The 22,181-nt window shown below is 51.0% G+C and overlaps 1 protein-coding gene across 3 annotated transcripts in view; it reads left to right on the forward strand.

Moving 5' to 3' along the window:
- The window catches only part of RAPGEF1 (Rap guanine nucleotide exchange factor 1), a 669,494-nt gene that overhangs the window by 354,511 nt on the left and 292,802 nt on the right, over nt 1–22,181 (forward strand). For all 3 annotated transcript variants that reach the window (XM_078646181.1, XM_078646179.1, XM_078646180.1), the window contains exon 9: nt 15,745–16,230. In XM_078646181.1, coding sequence (XP_078502307.1) covers nt 15,745–16,230 — 486 coding nt within the window. The remainder of the gene's footprint in view (nt 1–15,744; nt 16,231–22,181) is intronic.

Raw genomic sequence — 22,181 nt, forward strand, 5'->3', positions numbered from 1 at the left:
TAAAATTAACATAATTATCAATTAATTAATCATTTAAAATTAATAACCAATTATATTTTAATTACTTACCACTAACAATGAATTAAAAATAAATGCCAATAAATAAATAAAAAAATGTAATTAATTATAATTAAATTACTTCCCACCCTATTCCCCTACAAACCCACAACCCGCTACAGAATTATATTACGCAAAAATTAAATACCATAAAATTAATTAATTAAAATAAATTATAAAATATACACTTTTCACACATACTAACATGAAAAATCACTGTAACAAATTAGATATTAAAAAATTGAAATTAACGTACTTACCTCAACTTCGATATTTTTGTTGTCTATATTCTGTCCATTCTATATTTTGTCTATATTCTGTCTATTTCATTATTTTGTCCATTCTGTATTTTGAATTCGATATTACTGCTATTCTTTTCGATATTTTTGTAGTCTATATTCTGTCCATTCGATATTGTCCAATCTATATTTTTAATTCAATATTAATGCTGACCGATATTAAAAACTCTATATTTTGAGTGTAGACCGGTTAGAACTATTCGCCCTCAAAGAGAACGCACAATGTCATCAGTTCTGCGTGTTGGAATTTCCAATGCGGCACTCGCTCGGCGATGCTTGTCGTTGCGAGTGGAGTTGCGGTCTGTTGTACGCCTTTCCGCCTTTTCCACTTCTGCCCAGAGTGCTGAAGAAGATCAGGCGTGACTGGGCCCAAGTCATTCTTGTGGCTTCGGACTGGGATCGAAGAGTTTGATATCCCGAGCTACTCAATATGAGCGTCGATCCCCCGACCCGTCTGCCTCTTCAGGAGGATATTCTGTTGCAGCAGCAGGGGACAGTCCTCCACCCGAACCTGTCCTGCCGCCACCTCCATGCGTTGAGATTGAGCGGCGACAGTTGACACCTTGCGATCTTCCTCCTGAAGTCTGTGATGTCATTCTGGCAGCCAGGCGTCCCTCCACCAAAACGGTGTACGCCTGCAGGTGGAACAGGTTTGTGGCATGGTTCACAGCAAAGGCTGGGGATCCCCTTTCTGCCACTCTTTCTAAGGTTCTTCTGTTCATTCTCTCTTTGGCCCAGCAGGGCTCTGCTCTGGGCACCATCAAAGGTTATCTTTTGGCCATCTCCCCCTTTCTATGGCTTCCTGGTCAGCCTTCTCTTTTTAAGTCCCCGGTTGTTAACCATTTCCTTAAAGGCATTAGGCATACATTTCCACCCGTACCCTTCATAATCCCTCAGTGGGACTTGAATCTTGTCCTGACTTTTCTGGAGTGCGCTCCCTTTGAGCCCCTTCAGAACTGTCCTTTTGTGTCTTCTCACCTTAAAGACTGCTTTCCTGGTGGCCATCACCTCTGCCAGAAGAGTGAGTGAGCTCCAGGCTCTTTTGTCTAAACCTCCTTTCCTTTCTATTCATCCGGACAAGGTGGTTCTGAGTACCCGTCCTTTTTTCTTGCCAAAAGTTGTCACTCCCTTCCACATCTGGCAGACCATCACTTTGCCCACCTTCTTTCCCCCTCCTTCCAGAGAGGAAGAGAAGCTCCACCGTCTGGATCCAAAACGTGCGCTCGCTTTCTCTCTGCAGCGTACACAGCAGTTCCGAGTGGATGATCAGCTCTTTGTTGGCTACGTGGGTGCCAAAAAAGTTCTGGTCGTGCACAAACGGACCATCTCCCGGTGGGTCGTTCTGTGTATCAAAGCATGTTACTCCTTAGCCAAGAAGGAGCCTCCTGTGAGACTGCGTGCCCATTACACCAGGGCAACTGCTGCCACTACTGCCTTGGGACATTGCATTTCCTTGCAGGACATTTGTCAGGCAGCTACATGGGCCTTGCTGCACACGTTTACAACTACTGCCTTGACAGTCCGGTCCGGAAAGTCGGCTTCTTTGGTCGTTCTGTGCTCCGTCACTTTCTGGTGTAATCTTGTTCGCAGACCCACACCCGGGGTTGGTATTGCTGTGGTATCTATTCTAAGGTAAGGAATCTATCACTAACGTGTCTCTTTCAGATGCAAAAGTTATTACTTGTGTAACGATATATCTATAAGAGACATTAGTTACGGATAGATTCCTTACCGCCTATCCTCCCCGTTCTGCGAACTGATTACTAGGGCTAAGGTCATCCCTTTCTGGACCCTAGTTTTCTGAACCAATGGTCAGTATCTTGCATGACTGTGTTCCTGGCGCAGAAAGTCGTGTACGGAACTTCTGCGTAAGTACTCTCCGTGAGGTCATCTCGGCGCTGACGACGCCAGTGATGGACGTGGAGCCGCAGGACGCCACCTACTGACGCGCAGGGGTACTGCTAAGCAAAACTTTCCAGATCCAGTCTGACGCCTGGGGATATTCTAAGGCAAGGAATCTATCACTAACTAATGTCTATTACAGATATATTGTTACACAAGTAGTAACTTGTGCGATAAGTGTTAGGACAGAGCGAGGGGCAGGGGGGTTAGCACGGCGAGCTTTGAACCTGATGATAAGTGTAAAGACAGAGCCCCCCATCTCTGTCAGGGGGCAGGGGGGAAGCACGGCGAGCTTTGAACCTGAGGGTAAGTGTTAGGACAGAGCGGGGACAGAGGGGGTATGCACGGCGAGCTTTGAACCTGATAAGTTTTAGGACAGAGCGGGGGCAGGGGGTAAGCATGGCGAAGCTTTGAACCTGATAAGTGTTAGGACAGAGCGTGGGGCAGGGGGGTAAGCACGGCGAGCTTTGAACCTGATAAGTGTTAGGTCACAGCGGGGGGCAGCGGGGTAAGCACGGTGAGCTTCGAACCGTGTAGGACAGAGCAGGGGGCAGGGAGATGAGCATGGCGAAGCTTTGAACCTGATAAGTGTTAGGACACTGCGGGGGCAGAGGGATAAGCACAGCGAGCTTTGAACCTGACAAGTGTTAGGATAGAGCGGGGCGGCAAATTTTTAACCTGATGATAAGTGTTAGGCCAGAGGAGGGTGCAGGGGGGTAAGCACGCGAGCTTCGAACCGTGAAGGACAGGGCGGGAGGCAGGGGGATAAGCACGGCGAGCTTTGAACCTGATGAGAAGTGTTAGGGCAGAGGGGCAAGCACGGTGAGCTTTGAACCGTGTAGGACAGAGCGGGGGGCAGGGGGATAAGCACAGCAAGCTTTGTTCCTGATAATTATTAGGACAGAGGGGGTTAGCACGGCGAGCTTTGAACCTGATAAGTGTTAGGACAGAGCGGGGGCAGGGGGGTAAGCACTGCAGGCTTTGAACCTGATGATCAGTGTTAGGACAGAGTGGGGGTGGGCGGTAAGCATGGCGAGCTTTGAACATGATGATCAGTGTTAGGACAGAGTGCTGGGCAAAGGGACAGGCACAAGTAGTGAAAAATATGAGAATAACTGTTAGCACAGAGTGTGGGGCAGATGGTGAAGCAAAAACATAAAATTAGGTGGCAGCAAAAACAAGTAGGGAGGGGGAGAAAGGAGGGGGTAGTGAGAGCAGAGAGCAAGGGTGTGGAGGAGTATGATTCACACGCTGTAAGGCTTACTGAGCCATTACAGAAAGCCAGATGGCCTGTTCACGTTCACATGCGCATAACCGCAAGTTTGAGGCCAGCAAATTGAGGCCAGCAAAAGCGTTTGGTAGCACTTTGAAAACCCACTTACTAAATGTCTCACAGGCAGCGCGTGAGCTGGCTCAGGCGCGACTTAAAAAGGGCAGCAGTGTACATAGCAGAGGCATAGTCTAGAATAACAAGGGCAGCAGTATACATAGCAGAGGCATATTCTAGAATATAAAAGTATAGCAGTCTACATAGCAGAGGTATACTCTTGAATAAAAAGGTCAGCAGTATACATAGCAGAGGCATAATCTAGAATAAAAAGAGAAGCAGTATACATAGCAGAGGCATAGTCTAGAATAAAAAGGGCAGCAGTATACACAGAAGAGGCATAGTCTAGAATAAAAAGAAAGAACCACAATATACATAGCAGAGGCACAGTCGAGAATAAAAAAGCATTTACAATGCAATAGGTCTCGCATTAATTAAGTTTGAGCTATTGGCATTGCTAAATATTGCAACACCAATTGCAACAAAACTCTATTAATTGTAGGCCCAAAAAATTGCATTTATTTTTGTAGCAATGGTGGCATGCTGCGCTTTAGATGAATATGTTTAAAAGTAAAGTGCGCCATACTGCGATTGCTACAATAGTTAATTGTGGATGCGTTAACAATTGATGTGTGCACAGATGGCTGGTGTTGTGTGGGCCTGTAGAAATTATGCACTGATGGCTGGTGGTGTGTGTGCCTGGTGAAAGCGTGCACTGACGGCTGGTGGTGTATGTGTGCTGGTGAAAGCATGCACTGACAGCAGGTGGTGTGTGTGTGCCCGGTGAAAGCGTGCACTGACGGCTGGTGGTGTTTGTGCCCGGTGAAAGCGTGCACTGATGGGGTCTGTGCCTGGTGAAAGTGTGCACTGACGGTGTGGTTGTGTGTGTGTGTGTGGTGGTGGTGTGTGTGTGGTGGTTGTGTGTGTGTGTGTGTGTGTGTGTGTGGTGGTTGTGTGTGTGTGTGTGGTGGTTGTGTGTGTGTGGTGGTTGTGTGTGTGTGGTGGTTGTGTGTGTGTGTGGTGGTGTGTGTGTGGTGGTTGTGTGTGTGGTGGTTGTGTGTGTGGTGGTGTGTGTGTGGTGTGTGTGTGTGTGGTGGTGTGTGTGGTGGTGTGTGTGTGTGGTGTGTGTGTGTGGTGGTGTGTGTGGTGGTGTGTGTGGTGGTGTGTGTGGTGGTGTGTGTGGTGGTGTGTGTGGTGGTGGTGTGTGCGTGGTGGTGTGTGTGTGTGTGTGTGTGTGTTGGTGGTGTGTGTGTGTGGTGGTGTGTGTGCTGTGTGTAGTTGTGTGTGTGTGTGGTGGTGTGTGTGTGTGTGGTTGTGTGTGTGTGTGTGTGTGTGTGTGTGTGTGTGTGTGGTTGTGTGTGTGTGTGTGTGCCTGTGGTTGTGTGTGTGTGTGTGTGCCTGTGGTTGGGTGTGGTTGTGTGTGTGGTTGTGGTTGTGTGTGTGGTTGTGGGTGTGTGTGTGGTTGTGGGTGTGTGTGTGGTTGTGGGTGTGTGTGTGGTTGTGGGTGTGTGTGTGGTTGTGGGTGTGTGTGGGGTTGTGGGTGTGTGTGTGGTTGGGTGTGTGTGTGGTTGGGTGTATGCGTGCCTGTGGTTGTGTGTGTGTGTGGTTGTATGTGTGTGCGTGTGTGGTTGTTTGTGTTGTTTTTATATAATTTTATTTGGAAAACCTCAGACATAGCACTTCAGATAATACAGATGTGGGCCTACAACCTTCAGGCCGGCCGAGATAGATCAAAACCATTACATAGCAAAATAACACAGTTCCGCGTCTCCCGGTCCGGGGCCACACTAAAGCAATAAAATCGAATTAGTCCAGAAGCGCGTGCATTCAATATCAGGATAGAAGAGGGTTCCATTTTATAATAGGGAAGAAGGATCTGAGCATGCGATTACACAGGATACGGTTAGAGCCATTCGCGGAGCGGGATAGTCACTGACAATACTAACAGGAAAGCAAGGTCGCCACCAAAACGTGCTACTCAGAAGGTATCAGCATACAATCAATACACGCCAGGCTCGATGTCTACCCACGTGGTAAAGGAACATTATAATGGAATGTACTATACCTACTAAAATCCCAGCCCCAGAAAAGAACAAGACCAGATCCCCCCATGCAAGAAGAAGTGAGAAAAAAGAGAAGAAAGAACAAAAATCAAGAAAGAATAAGGGCCATAGAACAAAAGAGAAAGAAAACAAACCCCATCCCCCAACCCGCATACCAGCAGAAGGCTACGGCCAACCCCCCCCTATAGGCATGCCTGTCGTCCCACCCAAGAAACCCCAGTTACAAAAAGAAAGTGGGGAGGAGGACCCTTGCACCCGACCCCGACCACCCCTCCCCCCACCCCTCCGCATCCCAAGAGAAAATGGAGGCTCCCCGAAAAAGGAGGCAACTATCATCGTATGTCCATCACCCACCCCCACCACCACAATAATAAGCAAAGTCTTGCGTCATCACCAGAGTCAACAGGTCCAAGAAACAATTATTCGGTGTTCACCCCTGGCCAGTCCGAGCAAAAAGAGGCAAACAATCTAGTCCAGCGAGTCCACAGGCAGGCAACTCCAGCGACCAAGACCTCTTCTCAGGAACAACCCAGTCCAATAGTGAAAGGGTGCGGCCATGTCCTTCGGTTGCTAGCACATCTGTCAGAGACCCAACTTGAGTGTCGGTAACGCAAATCCGGTCGGTGGGATCACTGTCCTCGAATAACAACCCTATATGCCCAGGGGGGTCCGAGGTAATAAACAACCGAGCCTCGACGAGTGATCGATCCTCCACATTATCGCCCGTGCCCCCAAGCCCAATATTGGGAACAATTGAAAGTAGCGAATCGTGGAGGGGCAACAGCATACAATCCAGGGAGGAATGAAGATCCCGGAGAGCCAAAAGGATATCCCCCAGTGTATACGCCCCGTCGGCAACTTCGTCGGCTACAATGTTTCCGGCCCCCGGGGACTCTCCAGGCGAATCGACAAACATAGTATCAGGCAGCCGGAGTACAGTATCACCAGGTAGTCTGTGTTGGGGTCGGGGTGGAGTTATTGAGACTCAACAAAAATGTAGCAGCACCAACCTCAACCCCGCCATACCTGGGGTGACCCACAACCCAATATCAGCCGCGCCGGTGGGTTTTCTCACCGAATGTCAGGTTACTCCGGGGATCCCACAGCAGAAGATCAATGCGGGCAGTACAATTATCGTCTGGACTCGGAATCTTGGGCGTGGAGAAAAGCGGCCAGATGTGTGCAGCGAGGGATCGAGCACTCGCACCGCACTCCAGTAGCGTCAGCCAGCAAAATCACTCGAGTCGCGATCCCCGGGGGGGAAGAGGAGGGGCCACCGGTCATCGCCACTCGACCGCGGCCGCTGTTGTTCAGCTCAACCCCAGCCACGTCACAACTCGAGGTCCCGGCTCACAGCCCTCACAGGCCTGGATCTTCGCGACGGTGTTTCTCGGTCATCCGAGGAGATAGCAAGCCCGGAGTTGCACGACCGGGCACCGCGCCACTTCAGAAGCGTGAGGGTATGGTATGGACACAGGATCAGTTGCAGGATGCCAGGGAGGGAGAGGGCGAACGGCGGAGCCGGGTTTCTACGCTGCCATTTTGGATGTCGTCTTGGCTCCTCCATGTTGTTTGTGTTGTTGTGTGTGCGTTGTTGTATGCATGTATGTGTGGTTGCCTGTGTGTGGTTGCTTGTGTGTGTGTGTGTGGTTGGTTGGGGTGTGTGGTTCTATTTGCATTTTAGACATATGCGTACATGAAAACAAACGTTGCCTATTGCAAAGCACAAATGCATGCAGTCTACCACACCTCACAAAACACTTTTACAGTGTGTCTTCACCAGTTCAAAACTGCCCCAATTTGCAAACCAGGGCCACTTTTATTATGGTGCCCGCGCCTTTTATCTTTCCCAGTCTGACCCAGAAACCGTCTACTACAGTTAGCACCCCGCGGAGCATTCTTTACAGTTGAGGGAGTGCACAAGAATTTTTCTACCCAATGACGGCCTTGAGCACACAGCAATTCATATGATAACTAGAAAATGCATAGATTAAAATACTTCAGCCCACGGATGTCCGTGAGCACTCAGCAGAGCATGTTGTTGAAGGATGGGTGGTGCAGGAGTCTGTCTCATGAGTACTTCTACTCAACTACTCAGTGGCGTAGCTAGATATTATGCCACCTGTGGAGGTCCCTGCGGCCCTGTGTAAGAGTATTGCTGGCGATTCCTGGGGCAGCCACCTGCGACGGCCGAAGCTAAGAGTGGGGGGGCTTCCGCCACCCCCCCCCAAACTAATGCCACCCGGCTGCGCCCCAAAGTTGCCATGTCTCGCCAGGACCTATGGTACGTGGTGTAGGGGTTGCACCATGCACGGGGTCACAAGGGTGGTACTGAGGGTCACCAGAGCCTCCTTACCTGCACTGATGCTGACCCCTACGTTACCGAGGTCGCATGTGACTCTTAACTGCATCAGTACTGAGATCGCCCGACCTTACCTGCACAAATACTGAACCAGCCTCTGCCAAGCTCCTTGTGCCAACCCCATGCCTTGCACCTAACAAGTCTACCTGCAGCAGTACTGACGTCCCCTTTACTTGGAAGTCCCCCTGCACCAATACGGACCCCACACTTTCCAAACGTGTCTGTTCTTACAGACACCCCATCTCCAATCCTGAAGCCACCTGTAAGCACACCTGTGCTCCAACCCACCTGCACTTACCGAGAACCCACCTGTGCCAGCCCTGCACACCTGAGTCAATAACGGCCCAACGCGCGGCGGGTACTGGCCCTACCTGTGTAACCAGGACTAACCTGTGTGGAGTTTACGAACCCCCAGATCAAGGCCCTGCGGAGCTGTTCGACCCAAGCAGTCTCCATACTGTGCCCCGTCAAAATCCTGTCTCAGTGCCCCCAGGGGCCAAGACAACCCCCCGCCCCTCGCCCCCAAACAACATCACACCATACTTCCACGACTTTTCATCCAGTGTCAGATTTGCCTCTAAAGCCCCGGCTCTTCACCCGCCCCCGCCTGCAGGCGCCGTGCTGCAGAGACTTGTATAGCGCTGCATTGAGGTGAGTGCGAACTCGAAGCGCAGAGGACCCCGACCCAAAATCGAGAGATTCTGAGGGGAATGACATGAGAAGTTGCAGAGAGCGGCCCTAGGGATGGGGGAAGGGTGGCTCCAACAAGTGGGGGGTGAACAAAGGAGCGCTGGCACGGCTGGCCCCTGCCAGTCCTACCCCACAAGATCATTTGAAAGTCAGCCATTTCCCACGGCGTCTGTGTCAAATCTTTCAGAGAAGTTGTGCGGGATTTGTGTCCGTGACTCCCAGGATGGTACAAAGTTCACTTAAGGAAACAGAAACCACAATCCAAGCCTCGCTTTGTAAGGCCAGAGTCTACTCTAGTGAGGATTTATTGTTACGGTACTCATCTTAGAGTTGTTGTCAAAAGCTGTGCTGCTATTTAGTTCTCACTCCTAAGAAGTTTAAAACCTCGAGAGCAGGATTGCTAAAGTCAGAAGCCCTTATCTGAGCTCTACAGACTTCGTGGGGTGTTTGATTGTGGGCCAGAGATAGAGACATGTGTCGGCTGCAGGGCCCGGCTGCAGAGGCTCCTAACTGGGAGCAGAGGGGTCAGCGGCATCCCATCATCTCCAGAGATCTTCAGAGGTCGGTCCAGCGCGGGGGAGGTGTCGAGGGAGGAAGTCCTACGGCACAGCGGCAGAGGGGTGGGGACCAAAGGGGAGTGGGGAGGGAGGAGAAAGGTGATCGCAAAGGTGATCGCATCGCGAAATCGATCGCTTTTGTGAAAAACAAAGCCTCGAGTGGTGCATGCACATGCCATATGCTTTCAATTATCACTCCCGTCTCTGGGCACGATAATTGAAACCATATGCCAGAAATGAGCGTAATAGACACCAATAGGCCAGGGGCGGAGCTATGCGCCCGCCTCTGACCTATTGTGTGCTCTCTTTAAACCAAACACGCAGGCAAAGGCCAATAGCAGGTCGCAAAAGTAAAAACACACGCACGAGCGCGTTCATTTTCAGGGTCCATTTCTGAAACCCAGTCAAAAGGACTCTCGCTGTGCGAACACTGCTGCGCAGTGTAGCGCTAGGCGCGAGACCTAAAAAGGGCAGCAGTATACAAAGCAGAGCCATAGTCTAAAATAACAAGGACAGCAGTATACATAGCAGAGGCATAGTCTAGAATAACAAGGGCAGCTGTATACATAGAGGCATAGTCTAGAATAAAAAGCAAGGACCGCAATATACATAGCAGAGGCACAGTCAAGAATAAAAAGGGCAGCAGTATACATAGCAGAGGCATAGTCTAGAATAACAAGGGCAGCTGTATACATAGAGGCATAGTCTAGAATAAAAAGCAAGGACCGCAATATACATAGCAGAGGCACAGTCAAGAATAAAAAGGGCAGCAGTATACATAGCAGAGGCATAGTCTAGAATAACACGGGCAGCAGTGTACATAGCAGAGGCATAGTCTAGAATAACATGGGCAGCAGTGTACATAGCCGAGACATAGTCTAGAATAACACGGGCAGCAGTATACATAGCAGAGGTATAGTCTACAATAACAAGGGCAGCAGTATACATAGCAGAGGCATAGTCTAGAATAACAAGGGCAGCAGTATACATAGCAAAGGCACAGTCTAGAATAAAAAGGGCCGCAGTATACAAAGCAGAGGCACAGTCTAGAATAAAATAAAAAATGACAGCAGTATACATAGCAGACGCATAGTCAGAAATGAATGTTTGATAGACTGGAGAGCACAGGCCGTCCGAAGCTCTGTCTGAGTCACATGCAGTCGGAGGCTGTTAACAAGATCAGTTTTGAGTATTGTCATTGAATCTGATGGCAGCTCCGTGTAGGAAGGGGAGCATTGCGTCATTGAATCTGATGGCAGCTCTTTGTAGGAAGGGGAGCATTGCGTCATTGAATCTGATGGCAGCTCTGTGTAGGAAGGGGAGCATTGCGCCTTTGAATCTGATGGCAGCTCCGTGCAGGAAGGGGAGCATTGTGTCATTGAATCTGATGGCAGCTCTGTGTAGGAAGGGGAGCATTGCGTCTTTGAATCTGATGGCAGCTCCGTGCAGGAAGGGGAGCACTGCGTCATTGAATCTGATGGCAGCTCTGTGTAGGAAGGGGAGCATTGCGTCTTTGAATCTGATGGCAGCTCTGTGTAGGAAGGGGAGCATTGCGTCTTTGAATCTGATGGCAGCTCTGTGTAAGAAGGGGAGCATTGCGTCATTGAATCTGATGGCAGCTCTGTGCAGGAAGGGGGGGCATTGCATCATTGAATCTGATGGCAGCTCTGTGCAGGAAGGGGAGGATTGCGTCATGGAATCTGATGGCAGCTCCGTGCAGGAAGGGGAGCATTGCGTCTTTGAATCTGATGGCAGCTCTGTGTAGGGAGGGGAGCATTGCGTCATTGAATCTGATGGCAGCTCTGTGCAGGAAGGGGGGCATTGCGTCATTGAATCTGATGGCAGCTCTGTGCAGGAAGGGGGGGCATTGCGTCATTGAATCTGATGGCAGCTCTGTGCAGGAAGGGGGGGGCATTGAGTCATTGAATCTGATGGCAAATCCGTGCAGGAAGGGGGGGGGCATTGAGTCATTGAATCTGATGGCAGCTCTTTGCAGGAAGGGGGGGCATTGCATCATTGAATCTGATGGCAGCTCTGTGCAGGAAGGGGAGGATTGCGTCATGGAATCTGATGGCAGCTCCGTGCAGGAAGGGGAGCATTGCGTCTTTGAATCTGATGGCAGCTCTGTGTAGGAAGGGGAGCATTGCGTCATTGAAGCTGATGGCAGCTCTGTGAAGGAAGGCAGGGCGTTATGCAGCATTGTGTCATTGAATCTGATGGCAGCTCTGCGTAGGAAGGGGAGCATTGCGCCTTTGAATCTGATGGCAGCTCTGTGTAGGAAGGGGAGCATTGCGTCATTGAATCTGATGGCAGCTCTGAGCAGGAAGGGGAGCATTGTGTCATTGAATCTGATGGCAGCTCTGTGTTGTAAGGGGAGCATTGTGTCATTGAATCTGATGGCAGCTCTGTTGTAAGGGGAGCATTGCGTCATTGAATCTGATGGCAGCTCTGTGCAGGAAGGGGGGGCATTGCGTCATTGAATCTGATTGCAGCTCTGTGCAGGAAGGGGAGCATTGTGTCATTGAATCTGATTGCAGCTCTGTGCAGGAAGGGGGGGCATTGCTTTATTGAATCTGATGGCAGCTCTGTGTAGGAAGGGGAGCATTGTGTCATTGAATCTGATTGCAGCTCTGTGCAGGAAGGGGGGGCATTGCTTTATTGAATCTGATGGCAGCTCTGTGTAGGAAGGGGAGCATTGTGTCATTGAATCTGATTGCAGCTCTGTGCAGGAAGGGGGGCATTGCTTTATTGAATCTGATGGCAGCTCTGTGCAGGAAGGGAGGGTGTTTTGCAGGACCGTGCATTGAATCTGATGGCAGCTCTGTGCAGGAAGGGGGGCATTGCGTCATTGAATCTGATGGCAGCTCTGTGCAGGAAGGGGGGCATTGCGTCATTGAATCTGATGGCAGCTCTGTGCAGGAAGGGGGGGCATTGAGTCATTGAATCTGATGGCAAATCCGTGCAGGAAGGGGGGGCATTGCTTAATTGAATCTGATGGCCGCTCTGTGCAGGAAGGGAGGGCGTTTTGCAGGACCGTGCATTGAATCTGATGGCAGCTCTGTGCAGGAAGGGGGGCATTGCTTCATTGATCTGATGGCAGCTCTGTGCAGGAAGGGAGGGTGTTTTAGAGCACCCTGTCATTGAATCTGATGGCAGCTAGGTGCAATAAGGGGGGTAATTGCATCATGGAATCTGATGGCAGCTCTGTGCAGGAAGGGGGCGCATTGTGTCATTGAATCTGATGGCAGCTCTGTGTAGGAAGGGGAGCATTGCGTCATTGAATCTGATGGCAGCTCTGTGTAGGAAGGGGAGCATTGCGTCATTGAATCTGATGGCAGCTCTGTGCAGGAAGGGGGGGCATCGCGTTATTGAATCTGATGGCAGCTCTGTGCAGGAAGGGGGGCATTGCGTCATTGAATCTGATGGCAGCTCTGTGCAGGAAGGGGGGGCATTGAGTCATTAAATCTGATGGCAGCTCTGTGTAGGAAGGGGGGGCATTGCTTCATTGAATCTGATGGAAGCTCTGTGCAGGAAGGGAGGGTGTTTTGCAGGACCGTGCATTGAAACTGATGGCAGCCCTGTGCAGGAAGGGGAGCATTGCTTCATTGATCTGATGGCAGCTCTGTGCAGGAAGGGAGGGTGTTTTAGAGCACCCTGTCATTGAATCTGATGGCAGCTAGGTGCAATAAGGGGGGTAATTGTATCATTGAATCTGATGGCAGCTCTGTGCAGGAAGGGGGCGCATTGTGTCATTAAAGCTGATGGAAGCTCTGTGTAGGATGGGAGGGCATTGTGTCATTGAAGCTAATGGCAGCTCTGTGCAGGAAGGGAGGGCGTTTTGCAGCATTGTGTCATTGAAGCTGATGGCAGCTCTGTGAAGGAAGGCAGGGCGTTTTGCAGCATTGTGTCATTGAAGCTGATGGCAGCTCTGTGAAGGAAGGCAGGGCGTTTTGCAGCATTGTCATTGAAGCTGATGGCAGCTCTGTGAAGGAAGGCAGGGCGTTTTGCAGCATGTTATCATTGAAGCTGATGGCAGCTCTGTGAAGGAAGGCAGGGCGTTTTGCAGCATTGTGTCATTGAAGCTGATGGCAGCTCTGTGAAGGAAGGCAGGGCGTTTTGCAGCATTTTATCATTGAAGCTGATGGCAGCTCTGTGAAGGAAGGCAGGGCGTTTTGCAGCATTGTGTCATTGAAGCTGATGGCAGCTCTGTGAAGGAAGGCAGGGCGTTTTGCAGCATTTTATCATTGAAACTGATGGCAGCTCTGTGAAGGAAGGCAGGGCGTTTTGCAGCATTGTGTCATTGAAGCTGATGGCAGCTCTGTGAAGGAATTCAAAAGAAGGAGGTACCCCTGAGGTATATGACAGGGAAGGGGGTTAGCATCAGCAAAACAAGAATCCCTGTTAAAAACGTAATAGGCTGGAGTGGCCAAACAAAGAACAATAAAAAAAGGGGGGTAGGAGATATGTGGGTAGATCTCCCTATTATCTTTAACTAATAGAAACCTATTCAAGCAAGGCAAAAAATGGACAATCACACAAAGTCATATAAAAGTATACTCAATAAGCCAATGTTGGTCAATTGCAAAAATAGTTGTTAAATTTATTCCCTCCCAACATGGGTTACATTCTAAAACATAATAAAAACATTAAGATTTAAAAACCACCAGCGGTGGTGAGGCAGTGAATATGTATTCAGTCAAAAAGTGAACAGAAACAGTCGACGCGGCGTTTCGGTGTTTTCTAAATCTTCACACCTTCTTCAGGACTTTCGCAACAATTTGACTTAATATCTGATTATAATGTGAAAAAAGGATTTAATTTTCCTTCCATACAGATTTGTATTTCACGTGTTATTGATCTTTCGCAGGCTTAACTGTCAATTGAATAAAGCCTCTGTGTGCACGGAGGGGCCACCGTCAATAGCAGGGTAGGGTCCTCTTTTTCATTGGACCTGTTTATGTTCTTAGGTAGATCTTGTAGATGTGGTTTAATGGGAAACAACCTCTTTATCCAGATTTTCACCTTCTTAATATGATGAAGAGATCTTCAGTTTAAAATGCGGCCTCCCTGCTCCTCCGTGCTTCCGTCCTCATGGCGATTTGAAGGCAGGGCGTTTTGCAGCATTTTATCATTGAAGCTGATGGCAGCTCTGTGAAGGAAGGCTGGGCGTTTTGCAGCATTGTGTCATTGAAGCTGATGGCAGCTCTGTGAAGGAAGGCAGGGCGTTTTGCAGCATTTTATCATTGAAGCTGATGGCAGCTCTGTGAAGGAAGGCAGGGCGTTTTGCAGCATTGTGTCATTGAAGCTGATGGCAGCTCTGTGAAGGAAGGCTGGGCGTTTTGCAGCATTGTGTCATTGAAGCTGATGGCAGCTCTGTGAAGGAAGGCAGGGCGTTTTGCAGCATTTTATCATTGAAGCTGATGGCAGCTCTGTGAAGGAAGGCAGGGCGTTTTGCAGCATTGTGTCATTGAAGCTGATGGCAGCTCTGTGAAGGAAGGCAGGGCGTTTTGCAGCATTGTGTCATTGAAGCTGATGGCAGCTCTGTGAAGAAAGGCAGGGCGTTTTGCAGCATTGTGTCATTAGAGCTGATGGCAGCTCTGTGAAGGAAGGCAGGGCGTTACGCAGCATTGTGTCATTGAAGCTGATGGCAGCTCTGTGAAGAAAGGCAGGGCGTTTTGCAGCATTGTGTCATTGAAGCTGATGGCAGCTCTGTGCAGAAAGGGAGGGCGTTTTGCAGCATTGTGTCATTGAAGCTGATGGCAGCTCTGTGAAGGAAGGCAGGGCGTTACGCAGCATTGTGTCATTGAAGCTGATGGCAGCTCTGTGAAGAAAGGCAGGGCGTTTTGCAGCATTGTGTCATTGAAGCTGATGGCAGCTCTGTGAAGGAAGGCAGGGCGTTTTGCAGCATTGTGTCATTGAAGCTGATGGCAGCTCTGTGAAGGAAGGCAGGGCGTTTTGCAGCATTGTGTCATTGAAGCTGATGGCAGCTCTGTGAAGAAAGGCAGGGCGTTTTGCAGCATTGTGTCATTGAAGCTGATGGCAGCTCTGTGAAGGAAGGCAGGGCGTTACGCAGCATTGTGTCATTGAAGCTGATGGCAGCTCTGTGAAGAAAGGCAGGGCGTTTTGCAGCATTGTCATTAAAGCTGATGGAAGCTCTGTGAAGGAAGGCAGGGCGTTATGCAGCATTGTGTCATTGAAGCTGATAGCAGCTCTGTGAAAATACGCAGTTATGTTATGCCACCTTTAGGACAGGGCTTGTCACTGCTACCGGTGAGGCTGTCACTACTACTTAACCCCATTATGAGCCCTTATGCACGTCTCTTCTCATCAGGTGCCTGTCCATCACCAAACCCTCTGTACAGTAATTTGTTGGGAGCTGGGGTCACAAAGGATTGGTGTACAATATTATATTCTATTGTTACAGATGTATGTACGCCTGCTTGTCTTATTTATCTAATTTCTGCTGTTTTTTTGTTTTTGAAACCAGATAATTATGATCCAGACTACGAGTTCTTGCAGCAGGACCTGTCAAGTGCTGACCAGATCCCACAGCTGACTCCGGGCGTTCTCAGCCCCCTGCCAGAATCCCTGGGAGAGCTGGGCTCCCCCTTCCATGGTCAGGTCTTCCAGATGCCCCCTGGTGACTCTCCCCAGACTGAGGCGATGCAGGGCGGGGCCGCCCCTCCGGCTTTGCCGCTGAAGAAGCGAAGGAGTACCACGCCTCACCTCTCTGACATCTCTAGCTGTCGGATCTCCTACGAGAGACACCCTTCCCAGTATGACAACATCTCCGAGGACGAGACGTCGCTCTCCTCCCTGCCCAGCGCCTCCGTGCCCCCTTTCTCAGGCATCTCACCCTTCCAGCAGGTCAACTCTTCCGGCTCCGTGGACTTCATGGGGGACTTTGTGGCACTGGATTCGGATGGGCTTCCGGAAAAGCCTCCTCCCCTGCCGGAAAAGAAGAACAAGCACAGTAAGTGGTGGTCAGGAACTCCAGGGCTGGTGATGGCCTCCCTGGCTCTTCAAGTCTGAGCACATCAATGTTCATGGTCAGAAGGGGGCTTAAGTGTAGGTAGGATAATGCTTGTGGGCCTCCCCTCCCTGACCACCAGCTGGGGTCCTTGCCTCTTGCTTCAAACCTGAGTGCACTCACTGTTCATGGTCAGAAGGGATGTTAAGAGTTGGTAGGGCTGTGTAATACTGGTGTGCACCCTCTCCACGTAGGGTTGTATCCTCCAAACCTGAGTGAACTCCATGTCCATGGTTAGAAGGGGCTTGAAGCATAGGTAATACTGGTGTGTCCCCCTCTCCACATGGAGTTGTACGCTCTTGCTTCAGACCTGGCTGCAAACCATGATAATGGTCAGACAGAGGTTAAGCATGTGTAGGACTGGGTAATGCCGGTTTGCCTCCCCGACCACCACCTGGGGTTGTATCATCCTCCTTCAGACCTGGCTGCACTCAACGGCTGTGGTCAGAAGGGAGGGTAGGGCTAGGTATGTTCTTAACTGAACCCATGGCTGGAAACCCTGTTTGGATTTCTCGCAGCGTACCCAGACTGGACACAATTAAGCAAACCTTTGGGAAAATAACCCCATTCTATAAAAACAAGATCAGACTATCTGATCCCATGTTGGGTGTGCATGACTGTGAGGGGTTGTTCTCCAAGAGGCTGGAGGTGAGAGAGGCGTGAGTGACCTGGTGCTCATGTGACAAGGTTGCGGAGGAAGTGGGGTTGGTGACCAGTAGTCCATGAAATGTGGGTCTGATTTAGAGGAAGAGCTGCCCAGGAGCCTGTGGGATGGAGTGGGAGAGATGCTTTGGTGGCCTGGTGTTCTTACAGGGTTGGGTGACTGAGAGGAATTGATGCCATCAACAATACGGCTAGAGGGGAGGAGAGGGTCTAATGCTTAGATGCCCATTAGTAATAGCAGGTTAGAGGAGGGGGCGCCTTGCATCTGTCTGGGGTGAGAGGCGTCCTCATTAAGCCCATTGAAGGGCAGTTGAGTGGACTTGGTGCCTCGGAGAGTTAGGAACTGGTACTGCTTCCACAGTGGTAAAGAGAAGTGAGTGGCCAGGAGAGGAAATGCGAGTGTGGCCAGGCAGTTGTTTGTGAGCAAGAGCCACTGTGGACTTGGTGTGGTAGAGCCATCACTGATTGCAGTGGGTATGAGACAAAAATAAGTAGAGCCAAAATACATTTTTGGTAGGAGCCTGCTGCTGCCGAATTCTGGGGTTGCTGAATACCACAGCTTCTCTATTCCACCTCATGCCTCTTTCTAGTACCATCCCATACTTCCCGGCTCGGTATCTACCTGCATGTTCTTTTTTTACCTCTACTCTCTACCTTTGTCAGTTTTTCCTTTCTTCCTCTGTTTTTTTCCTGCACTGTCTCTGCACACAACATAGACAGCAAGTGATAGAGACACTAGTTCAACTTGGATTTTCCAAACACTGGGACAAATCGTCCACAGTCAGAACAAGAAAGTGTTCCTATGAGCTGAAATAAATACAAACTTCACAGCAGGTAAGGTTTGCTGCAGTAGACTCTACAAGAGACAAAAATGATGGACATAATGCAATAGAAATCAATCATTCACCCCCAGTCAAGAGATCTGGGTTAGATCCATCTTTCTTTTGCACACCATGCCACCCCAGTTTAGACCCAGCCATATGCAAATCAGTCTTGACCCTGCGCCTCTTGGGAACAGTCCAGCACAAACTGAATAGAGTACATGGGGGGGGGCTCTCTTGACAGCAGGGAGCCCAGCACAATACCCGTCTGTCGAGAAGGAGTTAGGAGAACACACCGACCACGTGCACTGTTCATTAAGGTGCCTGCAGCGCCACGTGGAGGGAGCTGTTTGTTAGGAGTGGTGGTATTACTCAGCCAGGTGCACATCAGTCACGGAGGGAGAGGTACATGTCACTCAATGTAGGTGTCAGTCAGCCAGGTGCACGTCAGTCAGTCAGTCAGTGGAAGAAGAGGTACTTGTTACTCAAGAGAGTTGTCACTCAGCCTAGTGCACGTCCGTCAGTCAGTGGAAGGAGAGGTACATGTCACTCGAGGGAGGTGCCAGTCAGCCAGCGAGGGGTTAGTGCACATCCATCAACCAGTGGAAGGAGAGGTACATGTCACTCGAGGGAGTTGCCAGTCAGCCAGCGTGGGGTTAGTGCACGTCAGTCAGTCAGTGGAAGGAGAGGTTCATGTCCCTTGAAAGAGGTATCTGAAAGAAATCGGTTAGTATTAGATTCCTTACCTTAGAATATCCCCAGGCGTCCGACTGGATCCGGAAACTTTTGCGTAGCAGTACCCTTGCGTACTGGTAGGCGTCGTCTGCGGCTCCGCGTCCGTCGTCGGTATCGTTGGAACCGGAATGACGTCGCTGGAGTACTTAGATGCCGCCATCCCGCGTTGACGTCCGTTCCTATTTTTTCCGTACCAGCAAGCGCCGATCCGGGAACAGTGGTACCCTTAGTCACTTTTTGACTAAACTTTTCGATCTTTTTTGATCATTTTTCGAAGTTGAACGACTCTGACGGTGCCGGTAGGGATGCCCGGGTTCAAGCCCTGCGTCGACTGCAACCGACTGATGTCGGTTACCGACCCCCATCGCCGGTGTCTTCCACCGCAGTACCACCGCGTGTCGGGGGATCACTTGAATCTTCTGTGAGAGGAAGTTACGGCCCTCTTGGCCAAGGGTGCCATCGAGCGCGTTCCTGGGCCAGAAGTAGGGTGTGGTTGTTACTCCCACTCTCAATCCACCCCTGTCCAAACCCCCTCCTGTCCTCCTCCCTTCCGCCCCCTTGTCTAAACCCCCGCCTGACCCTCCCCTGAACACCCCCTCGTCCTTCACCCTGACCCCTATCTCCCAACCCACCCTCTCGAACCCTAACACTCTCGGACCCACTGCGGATGCCCACATCCCCTTCCTTGAGTCCATATCAAAACGGCTCGCAGCCCTGGAAATGCAGGTCAACAGTATCCCCCATGGTTTATCAGAAATCATCTCTAACCTTGGTATAGTCTGTAACCCCTACAAACTCTCCCCCTGGACCATCCCCCACGTCAAAACGTCCTCTGTTTCTTCTCCCACTACAGCGGGCTCAAATCACCCGACCTCCAGGCCGCTTAGATCAGAAGCTCCTATGTCAGACAGGGAAGCAGCCTTACTAGACGCCACCTATGACTCCTCCACTACGGAGTCACCCAAATCCAAAATCCAAGTTATCACAGGTCACCGGAAAGACCTACCCATCGTCAAACCACAGAGATTACCAGTCCTCACCGCTATACCCAGAGAGACTAAAGATGGAACCACCAGCAATCAGGAGAAATTCACCAACTGCCTCCTAATCAATTGCAGATCGGCCTCACTACATGCAACGGACTTAGCCGAAGCCATCCTCACACATGACATTGACGTTGCGTTCCTCACGGAGACTTGGCTTAATAAGACATCCCCTCCCTACCTAGACATGCTGGTTCCACCCGGTTTCTGTAGTAGGGGATCTCTGTGTATAGTCATAATCTAGTGAATAGTCCCGCCCATGTGCGAGGACCCCGGCAATCAAAAATAATCTCTTAAGTTGTCAGAAAATTGCAGAACTGCAAAGACACTTAAGAGAAATTTAAAGACAAATAATGCAGCCTATATCCACAGGCTACACTGTCCAGTACTTCAACTAGAAATTCCACCAAAAATCCACAAACAGCAAAGCCTGTCCAGATTTCCCTTGCTTTTACTGCAAAACCCCTCAGAAATGATAGAGAGGAAGGCCTGGACAGACAAGCCCCATAGGCTGCCATTATGTTGCTTAAATAGGATACTGTGCCTTTAAGAGAATCTTCCAGAACCTTCTCCCAGTATCCCAGAATGCATAGCAGGTCCAACTTACTTTCAGTTCTTTTTTCCGTTCCTGCTTACAGGACCCTGTGCATTGAGCTCTCCCTTTTCAAGGGTTTATTGGAGTTTTTTTGTTCACTTTTGGCTAAAAGTGTTCTCATTTGATTCTTGATGCTTCCTTTTCACTTCTGTGTGTTTGTTCAGGCTTTTAGGGATCTAAAAGGCCTGCTTTGTTCGACAAGTGCCCAGCATGTGGAAGGAAGAAGGCCAAGTCGGATCCACACGACGTCTGCATCCTTTGCCTCCCTGAAGAGCATGTCCCTGAGGATTGTGACGTCTGCCAGACCTTTTCTACAAGGACTCTGAGGGACAGGCTGAAGATTAGGCTCCAAGGCCTGGAGGAGAGGCGACTGCAGGCTGCAGGTGGGTCTGGGCAGGCTGGGAAGACTCCCTCTGCCCCTGCTGAGGCCTCTGGGGGGCTCCCCAGAGGCAGGAAGACCAGCAAAAGGTCCCGGTCTCCGTCGACGTCGAGAGGGATGACGGCGGTGTGTTCCCCTTCTCCCCGGGGCTCCGGGTCGAGACAGCGTGGAAGATAGACGTCGAGAGGCCTGGGTAGGCCGCCGTCGAGGTCTCCGTCGACGTCGGAGTCGGAGCATCGCCATCGACGAAGAAGGCACCGGCGCTCGCCGTCGAAGCGACACCGCCGGTCGCCGTCGACCAGATCGCTGTCGAGGGGATCCTCGACATCGAGGAGGAAACGGTCGACGAGGAAGAAGAGTCGACGCTCGACGTCGAGGTCTGACCGTTCGTCGTCGAGGGAACGACGGTCGGCGTCGAGGAAGAAGCACTCGACGTCGAGGAGACGGCGTTCGACGCCGGAGTCGAGGGATCGACGTTCCGCGACTGGAAAACGTTCGACGTCGAGCAGGAAGAGGTCGGCGTCCTCGAGGGGCTCGGCCTCCCCTAAGCGGCGCAGGAGGGATTCTGGCGCGAAAAGTCACGCTGGATCTGGTGAAGGACGTCGGAGGCGTCGCTCACGCTCTGGAGGGTCTGGGTCACAGGCTCCTCCCCCGAAGAAGTCACCGGGCTCGGTGTACTCTGTGGTATATACACCACCTCGGCCTACGACTCCTCCACCTCTGCCGAAGGAGGCTCCTCCTGTTAATCCGCCTCTACCTCCACTTCCTCCGCTTCCGCCTACAGGCCATCCTCTGCCGCCGGTTCCCCCTCATGGTCCGGCGCCTTTGCCGGAGAGGCCTCCGGTCAGGCCACCAAGGTCGGTGTCATTGCCTCTGCTTCCGACACCTCCCAAGGGGACTCCGACTCCGAAACCCCGGGATAGACCACGGAAGACGCCTCCACGGAAGCCGGTGGAGCGCCCACGTGAGGGGAGGTCGCGCTCCCGTTCCGGAAGGAGGGATTGTTCGCGCCATAGATCCTCCACACGATCCAGACGGCGCCACAGGAGGCATAGGTCTCGCTCACGGACCAGGTCGTCAGGGACCAGGGATTACTCCCCGACCTTGTCGGATTCCCCTGATACGAGGGTTTCGCCGATTGACGATTTGGTGTCCTTCCAGGACGTGCTGTTACGCGGGGCAGCGAAATTGGGCATTACCTTGACTGTGCCCACTCCCAAGACTTCAGTCATCTTCGAGACGCTACACCAGAAGCATTTGTCTCGCCCGCTATTGCCACTGGTGCCGGGTCTGGAAGAACCGGCCACGGATCTTTTCCTCACCCCTGCAGTGACTAGGGCGGCGCCCTCTAGACTACAGAAGAAGTACCGGGCTCCGGACTCGGACCCGGCCTTTCTGAGGATGGAACCCCCTCCAGATTCAGTGATTGTGACGGCGGCGCGCAAACAGCACGCCACCACACCTTCCTCCACGGTTCCTCCGGATAAGGAGTCTAGATGGTTGGATTCATCTGGGAGGAAAGTTTGTGGGACTTCAGCGACCTCGATGAAGGCTGCTAGTGCCACCGCTTTGTTGGGTCGGTATGACAGAGCCCTTTGGGAATCCCTCCAACAATTTGTGGAACTTCTACCTCGGGACAAGCGGGAAGATTTTCAGGA

This window comes from Lissotriton helveticus, chromosome 5_1 (assembly GCF_964261635.1).
Source record: "Lissotriton helveticus chromosome 5_1, aLisHel1.1, whole genome shotgun sequence".
NCBI lineage: Eukaryota > Metazoa > Chordata > Amphibia > Caudata > Salamandridae > Lissotriton > Lissotriton helveticus.